This window comes from Dipodomys ordii, unplaced genomic scaffold (assembly GCF_000151885.1).
Source record: "Dipodomys ordii isolate 6190 unplaced genomic scaffold, Dord_2.0 Scaffold12, whole genome shotgun sequence".
Lineage (NCBI taxonomy): Eukaryota > Metazoa > Chordata > Mammalia > Rodentia > Heteromyidae > Dipodomys > Dipodomys ordii.
Window position 1 is genome coordinate 6,415,986 of NW_012267228.1, and position 7,874 is coordinate 6,423,859.

The window sequence follows — 7,874 nt, forward strand, 5'->3', positions numbered from 1 at the left end:
GGGGGGGGGTGCGGGCCGGAGCGAGCATGGGGGGTCGGGGTGCTAGGTGGACTGGGCCGCTCTGAAATTTTCCTCTTTCTTTTTTGGTTTTCTTCCCAGGTCAAGGTGTTCCAACCTCGGCCTCCGTCTCCTGCGACTCCTTAAATCCCCGGGGCTTAGGAGGGCAGGCCGTGCCAACTCCACCCTGGGTTGCCTGAAACCAAGATAAACTTGGCTTGGTTTGGGCTTTCACCAAAAAAAAAAAAAAAAAAAAATTAAATCTAGCCAGAAAGTTCTGGCAACTTGTGGAAGAATTCAGGGGCCTTGGCTACTCAGGCCATCTGCAAAGGGCCTACTCCCCAGCAACTGGAAGCAAGGTGGGACCGACAGAATTTACCATCTGCCTGCTGCAAGGCCAGGGCCACGGGCTCAGAAGCCATATTTTGGCCTAGTCAGAAACAGGTGTGCGAGCGATGGCGGACCACCCAAGCGGCCTCCCCCTCTCCCTCCCATCCCCAGCCGTTCCCTGTGCCACGTGCCACCTCCACACGAGACGAGACATCAGAATGCAAACATACCTGGACGAGAATCCTCCACAGTGACATCCCTGCAGGGGCTGCAGCCAGCCAGAACAGTTCTGGAAGATTCCATGCTCTGGGGGCTAAAGAATGTCCTGTCAAGGGCAGGCCACCAGGAAATGTCTAGAACAAGGAACAGGAATGCTTACATCTAGGGATCATTTCCCACTTCTCCCACGGAATTTCCTTTTTAAATTTTATTTTATTTTAAATAAAAACACTTGACTAAGGAACACCAATCCTCATTCACACACAAACATACCCAAAGGAGAGGAAGTCTGGAAGGATGTAGAAAGTAATTATGGAACGTTGCTTGCCTCCAGCAGCAATAAGACAGGATATGGCAAATCCATTAGAATTTGCTAGATTCAAAGGAGTTAGCCTGCCCTGGCAAAAGAGGTGCTATCCTCTACATCAATTATTATTGCTTAATAATCCATTAAATCTTTCCTCAGTAGGTTAACCCGCAGGCATGCCAGCCCACAACTTCATACTTTAGCTCTCTGTTCAGTTCTGAAGACTTTGAACACAGCAGTGTAGTGTGTGTGTGTGTGTTGGGGTGTACTTTTTGCTTAAAAGTATGTTTACTGCACATTGCTGGCCAAAAAAGAAAAGTATTGAGAGAATGAATCAGTATTCATTTACTGCATTAAGTTATTCTGGCTGAATGCAAGGTACAGGAAAAGCTAAATGAATTCACCCTTCTAACTAAAAGGATAGACACCACATTAACACAGCTATTGGGGGAAAAAATTCAGGAGGCCATCTTTTTTCTCTTCCACAGGAAAAGGATTATTTTATTAAGTATTTTAAAACAACTACTTAACATTTACTCATAGATAAAAATATTTACAATGTCACACCTTCAGGAAGGTTCTAAAATATAAACACTGTACCTCTCCCTAGAGAAAAAAAAATTCTTCTCTTCAAAAACAGGAATACATTCATTTTTTTCCTCTTTGTAGCTCAAGTAATTGTACAAATAAACCTCTGAAACACTTTCCTTTTATATATATATTTATATAATATATATTTATAACAGCTTTACAAATAAAGGCAACGACTTTTATTACCAAAAATAAAGACAGGAAAATGAAATAGTTAAAAACACGATGAGCAATTAAGCATAGTGCATTTTTGGAAAGCTGGTGCAGAGCTGGCTGGACAAGTCCAAAAAACAAGGACTAGAGCAAAAATAAAACTTCTTTGAAGGACAGAGAATCCTATTTAGCAATTAAGGACACTCCATATGCTGTTAGGCGCAAGGCTGTAGCCTGCAGAAAGGAGCTAGCACGGCCAAGGCTTCGTTAGGCTAAGCTTGCTCAAAAGCTTTAGAATTTAAAACTGAGTCTAGCTATGCAAGAAAGGTAGCAACTGGTTATTTAACTGTGCACTTTTGGGTGCTAGGGGGCATTTGCACATCTCAGACTTTTTTTTTGGTTTCCTGGACAGCATGTCCTAACTAACTGTGCGATTTTAGAAGCAGGTGCCCAGAGCCTGGGGAACTCCACGCTCATTCCATGTCAGCGCAGCTCCTACAAAGGGGCTATTTTCAGTTCCTTAGTAAGGTAATCACTATGAAATCCTGAGAAGGAAATGGCATTCTCTTTCTTGCTTCACCCAGGCCTGGGGATGGGAGCAGACCTGGGGCCATCTCTACTGTGACAGACCACCTCTACTGTGACAGACCAGTGTCTGCTACCTCCTCTCAGAGCAGAAAGTACAGTCTGACAGTTCTGCCCTCAGTCTAGTGAGTCATATAAAACAATACAGGGGCCAGGGTGGGGTTCTAACAGCTGGCTGGGAGCTGCGCTCTGGAAAGCCCTTTTTTTTTTTCAAAGTACCTTTTTTTCCCCCTCTCAAAGCCACAGACCCAACTTCCCAACTGAAGGGTGACTCACAGACTGAGTTTGAAAGCTTTTGAAAATCCAGCTGACTTGGATCAAAGGGTGGAGTGAGGGTGGTCTATTCTCTGGGAAGAAGAAAAAAAGCCTTCCCCCTGCATCTCCTGCTGACACGAGGAAGTTTTCCCCTGGACCATGTGCAGCTTTCACGCTCTGTATCTGCACGGGCACACTCACACACACACACGCACGAGTGCACGTGCACACACACACACACGCCCTTTCAGTCTCCTCTCTGTACCTCAAAGCATCTGAGTATGCACTAAGGAACAATCTCACTGCACACACATCGTGTGCACATGCATGCATGTGTGTGTGTGTGTGTTTGAAGGAAGGAAGGATGGAAAGCGAAGTAGCAGGATCCCTTACAAGTTTAGTCTTTGGTTTCTAAGTTTAAAGGGGGGATCTGTTTCAGAGCCTGGAGCAAAGCAGAGGAGTCGAGGGAGGGGTGAGCTGTCAAGGGGGAGGGGAGTCTCTGAGGCATGAGCAGGGGGGCAGAGATCTTGTCGGGGTTCATGAAGCTGGTGAGGGCAGCGGCAGAGGTGTTGAGGCCCGGGTATAAGATGGGCACTGAGGTGGGGTACCAGCATTTCTCCAGCATGGGCAGATAGGCGGTGGCTGATGGGGGGATCAGATAGAAGGGCAGGCAGAAGGGAGGCTGGTGTGGGTGTGGACCCAGGAAAGGGGAGCTGATGAGGTCGCTGGTAGGGAAATGGCCTTCATCCTCGGGGAGCTGCATGCGGCTCTTCTTCGAGGGGGGCTCTTCGCATTCCTGCTTAATGGTGCTGACCCGTTCTCCCAGGGTGAACCTGCGCCCCAGATCGCCTTTGAAGTAGGGCTGTTCCCCACGCAGGTCACCTTTCTCAGATTCTCCTCCGTAGCCACTGTCTGTGTCCGTGTCGCTGCCGCTCTGCTCGCCGCTCGAGGCAGCGAAAGTCCGCTGGATGACGGGCACACAGTTTTTCCCGGGGCCTTCCGAGCCTCTGACCAGGGAGCTGGACTTCTCCTTCAAGTCCATGGCTTTGGAGACCGAGTCTGATGGTTTCCTACCCGTGCCCCCCTGCAGCAGCTCGGAGACCACGCGGTGAAGGTGTGCCACCAGCTGCGAGGACTTCAGATCCCGAGTGTTCTCATGCTTGGCCAGGTACTGAAGCACCTCCCGGGCACAGGTCTGGAAACCCGAGCAGAACATCTCTTGGCCTGCTTCCACATTTCTTCCTGACAGCTCACCTGCAGATGCACGGGCCAAGAGAAGATGTTTTTCAGAAGGGCCCGGGGTGGGCCTGCGACTTGACTTCTTATTATTTTCCAGTCATGGGGCTTGAACTCAGGGCCTGGGCGCTGTCCCTGAGCTCTTTCACTCTAGGCTACTACTCTACCACGTTGAGCCACAGCACCCCTTCTGGTTTTCTGGTGGTACGTTAGGAGGTCTCATGGACTTTCCTGCTCTGGCTGGTTTGAACTGCGATCCTCAGATCTCAGCCTCCTGAGGAGCTAGGATTACAGGCGTGAGCCACCAGCTCCTGGCCTTATTATTGTTATTACTTTAAAGCAGTATTTGGTCACTTACATTTCTTACTCCACAAATGACACTGAAAATCATCTTTATCCCACCACTCCAGAGACTTTTTGTCCCTTCTCTGTCTTGGTGCTAGAGATTGAAACCACAGGGTCTCACATGTGTTGAGCAAATGCACTGCCACTTAAGCCCCAATGACAACTTTTAGTGGCTGCATGATATCCCATCCTACTCAAGGTGGGTCTGCTCTGTTCTTGTCCAGTTTATAATTTGCTTCTGATTTTTTAAAAAGATATTCTAATATCTTTTTATAAAAGCCAAAACAAGACAGAGAACACTAGACTCATACTAGCAAAATGAGTAAGGCCACTTAAAAAAAAAAGGAAGTGAAGGAACAGTATCACCTAACACAAGTTTATGTTCAGGGACTTACAAAAGTAAACTTTTAATTAGGCCATGTACTCTATCCACAATCCCTAAGGGGGGGGGGGAATCTGATGGCCTTTGATTTTTAGTGAGAAAATGGGCAGATAAATGTGCTGGGTTTTTGTGGCTCTCATCCTGATGGCCTTGGAAAGGAATTCAGAGAGGAATGGATGAGGGAATTGTACAAGAATTCCCTCAGGTGGTACAGGGTTATTTAGAAGGGGTGGGCCTGGAAGCTCACAAGGTGAGTTGCATTCTCTGGACGTCAGTAGAGATGAACTGGGAAACTTCAGTGGTTTCGTTAAGATTGTGCAATTCGTCCAGATACCTAGTGGCTATTCAGGAAACTACAAGGTAGGAAAAACTCCTGCAGTCATGCAGATAGGCTTGCGCCTCACAGAGAATGATCAGGAAGGAAAGAAACAGGCATCGCTATGATTTAAGTCTCCACTGAGACAGAGGAAAAGAAGGCCAAGTGCAAAGCAGCCACAAGGCAAATGACAGGGGCCCTGGCCTATTCAGAGGGACTACTGGGGAAATCTCTCAGAACCCGGGAGCCTTCAAAGCCAAAATGCCACCGAAACATTCTATCATTTGACGGATACGTAGTTATGCCAGGTGGCACGCAGCAGCATTCCAAATGGGAAGTCTGACCTTTTGGGAAAGATTAAAAAACAAGAACAGCAACAACGCACCGAGTCTTCCCCTAGTGACCATGCAGAAGCAATCGGCTGCAGGCATATAACTAACCTCCAACAGATGCTGAGCACAGAGAGGCTCCCCAGGAAGGAGATGCTAATGGAATTCGGGCACTCACCAGCTTGTAAACCGCTCTGCAGGGCAATAATTTTCTGCTGCTGCTGATCAATTAGGTTTGTTAGGGCTTTCACGTGCTTCAAGGTAAGTTCCAGAACCACTGCTTTTTCCAAGTGACCCAAAGTCTACAATTAAAAACAACACACACACACACAAACCACAACTCTCATCAGTGGGGAGAAATCAGTGAAATTCTACCTCTGGGACATTTCTTACCAATCAGAAATGTCCCTAAAAAAAGAAAAAAAAATCTACTACATGATTAAAGAGTAAAGGACACGTGTCATCTATCTTTGGAAGCTGCTACCAGCCCAGGCCAGCGCTTTGTCGGATATCATTCTTCAGTAACCGCCCATGACCTTAACTCCCCGGGAGCCTGGAGAGTCTGGAGATAACGTTTCGGTGTCAACCCAGGGAGGAACTTCCACTGCCTCTGCCAACCTTTGCCCCTTTTTTTTTCTTTTCCCCTGACACTCAAAACTTCCAGCTCCTGCAGACTTTCCTCCTTCCCCCAAATATTATTCTTCCTTTCTCAGACTATAGGCTGTTAAGCTTCTGCTTACTACTAAAAAGGCGGGGGTCACCTTCTCTTATTTAAGTAAGTGGGGATAGCTAAAGAAATACATTAAACATAAAAACTCTGCATTGCTAGAGCCTGCTCTCCTTTACATCAGGAAGACTCAATAAGCCTGAAAAATCACCCCAGAGGCCAAAGTCTCAAACGCCTGATTAGAAAGCCCAACTAGTGTTGGAGCGAACTTGGAGAGATCCAAGAGTTATTTGCAGGGGGAGGGGGGGACTGCCAGAAAATTCCAGGACTGGGGAAGAGATCTCCTCTCTCTTCTCACTAGCACCCGCCAGGCCAGGGCTGCAGCTCGGATCCGGCCGTCTGGCCTGCAGTTCCCCGAGGTGCCTGCAGGTGGCGGGTGCCCCCCCCACGCCCGCCCGCCCGGTGGGCAGAGAGGAGCTGGGCTGGAGCCCCGCCAGCTTCTCACTTACTGTAAGTTTGAGATGTTCGGGCAGGAGGTCCTTCAGCTGGGCGATGCACTCGTTAATCCGGTCACGTCTCTTTTTCTCGATGAGCCGGTGTGGCAGTTTGTAGGTCTCCTGCGGGGCGCGCGCAGGGCGGTGGGTGATGGAGAACCCGGGGGTGCGCCACCTCCCACCCCCTCTCCCCAGCCCGGGTCCCGATCCCGCAGCGTGTGCAAAGATGGGGGGGAGAGCAGAGCCGCGATCAGCACCCACCCCTGCCTGGCCCCGTGTTCCGAGTTGCTCCCCGGTGGCACGGAGACCCCCCGGGCACGGCCGCTCCCCCCACGCCCCCAGCCCCTCGCCGACCGCGGAGCGAGCAAACTTTTTCTTGACAACGGAGTGCGCGCGAGGGGCTGGGGCGCGGGGGTCCCCCCCTTGAGGGGGTAGGGGGTGCGCTTACCTTGCTGTCCTCGCTCCGCTTCAGGCCCCGCCGCGACTTGTACACTTGGTACATGTGGGCGAAGTCCATCCTGCAAGGAAAGGGGGCCGAGGAGGGTCGTGAGTGCGTGCGCACGGGCTGCGGGGCGCCCGGCTCGGACCAGGACACCCCCCACTTCCGCACCCCAACCCGCGGGGATGCGTCCTCCGGTTCACACCCCCGCCGGGTTGCAGGCTCTCGGCAGGGGGACCCCTCCCCTCCCCCCGGCTGCCAACTCACCCGGGCAGGTCTCCGGGCTCCAGCACCGGCGTTTTGGGCAGGCAGGCCGGGGGTGGCTGCGCGCTGGGGATCCGCTCCATGGCGCGGCGAACCGGGGCCACCGCGCGCTGCTGCCGCTGCTCGCTGCCCGGCGACCCGGAAAGGGGTGTTCGGGGTGCGGGGAGGGAGGGGGAGTCTCTCGGCTGAGGGTCCCGCGGGAGTGCGGAGCTCCCCGAAAGGCGCAGGGGGGCTTTTATTTTTCCTTTGTGCCCGGAGCTGGCGGCTGGCTCGGCGGCGATCGCTTCAGTGCGGGGCGTGCATGGCCCGAGGGTCCCCGCGGCCTCCGGCTCGGCGCACGGACCGGCGGTGTGTGCTGCGAGCGCCGTCTGCACCGTGCGAGCCAAGTGAATGAGGAGTGGGGCGGGCGGGCGGGGAGGGCGGGCGTGGAGCGGGAGGGGGGCGGAAGGGGGGGCGAGCCGGGGAGTAATGGAGAAGAGGCTGCGGGGCTGGGTTAAATGGGAGCGAGTGGGTGGGTGGGAGCTACGTGTTCAACCCTGTGACTCCAGGCACGTCTGGCCGCGGCCGGGGAGGGAAGGCGGACCTGCCCGCCCTCCCCGGCTGCCATCACATGAGTCTCACGTGTTGGACAACGATCCGGCGGCTGCCAAGGGAGCCCCCGCCCCCTCCCCGGTCCGTCCGCCTCCGCCCGCCCCCCCAGGTGTCTGCGGCCTCCTTTTCCCCGAAAGAGGGGGTGTCGGCAAGGTCCGGGTCCGACCCCCGCCGGGCGGGAGCGCTGCGGAAGCCGGGGTGGGGGGGCAGGGTGGGCAACGTGGGCGAACCTGCCCCAGGGAAATGAAGTAAGTTCCCGTCTCCCGGGAGGGGGGACGGGGGAGGACGGATCCGCCCGCGTCTGACTCAAGCCGGGAGAGGAATATCCCCTCGCTCGCTCGCTCCCCCGCCCGGCCCGAAGGGAGCGCGCGCGC

The 7,874-nt window shown here is 53.0% G+C and overlaps 1 protein-coding gene and 1 long non-coding RNA gene across 2 annotated transcripts in view; one reads left to right on the forward strand and one right to left on the reverse strand.

Moving 5' to 3' along the window:
- Window positions 1-1,609: 1,609 nt before the first annotated feature.
- Window positions 1,610-7,314, reverse strand: Bhlhe40 (basic helix-loop-helix family, member e40). Its single transcript, XM_013010499.1, has 5 exons — window positions 6,913-7,314; window positions 6,655-6,724; window positions 6,222-6,329; window positions 5,224-5,347; window positions 1,610-3,691 (listed from the first exon to the last, which is right to left on the reverse strand). Exons 1-5 carry the CDS (start codon window positions 6,990-6,992, stop codon window positions 2,835-2,837), a joined length of 1,239 nt encoding a protein of 412 aa, XP_012865953.1. The 5' UTR covers window positions 6,993-7,314; the 3' UTR covers window positions 1,610-2,834.
- LOC105981362 overlaps window positions 2,703-7,874 on the forward strand; it is a 21,797-nt gene continuing 16,625 nt past the window's right edge. The window contains exon 1 of the long non-coding RNA XR_001174816.1: window positions 2,703-2,762. This is a non-coding gene — a long non-coding RNA (uncharacterized LOC105981362). The remainder of the gene's footprint in view (window positions 2,763-7,874) is intronic.

What these genes read in the sequence shown, in the direction of transcription:
- Bhlhe40 (XM_013010499.1), bottom strand. Translation starts at nt 6,992, where the DNA reads ATGGAGCGGATCCCCAGCGCGCAGCCACCCCCGGCCTGCCTGCCCAAA. An exon ending in AGCGGAGCGAGGACAGCAAG is followed by an intron (nt 6,330 to 6,654) that starts GTAAGCGCACCC and finishes CGCGCCCCGCAG; the next exon opens with GAGACCTACAAACTGCCACA. An exon ending in CCGAACATCTCAAACTTACA is followed by an intron (nt 5,348 to 6,221) that starts GTAAGTGAGAAG and finishes TTTTAATTGTAG; the next exon opens with ACTTTGGGTCACTTGGAAAA.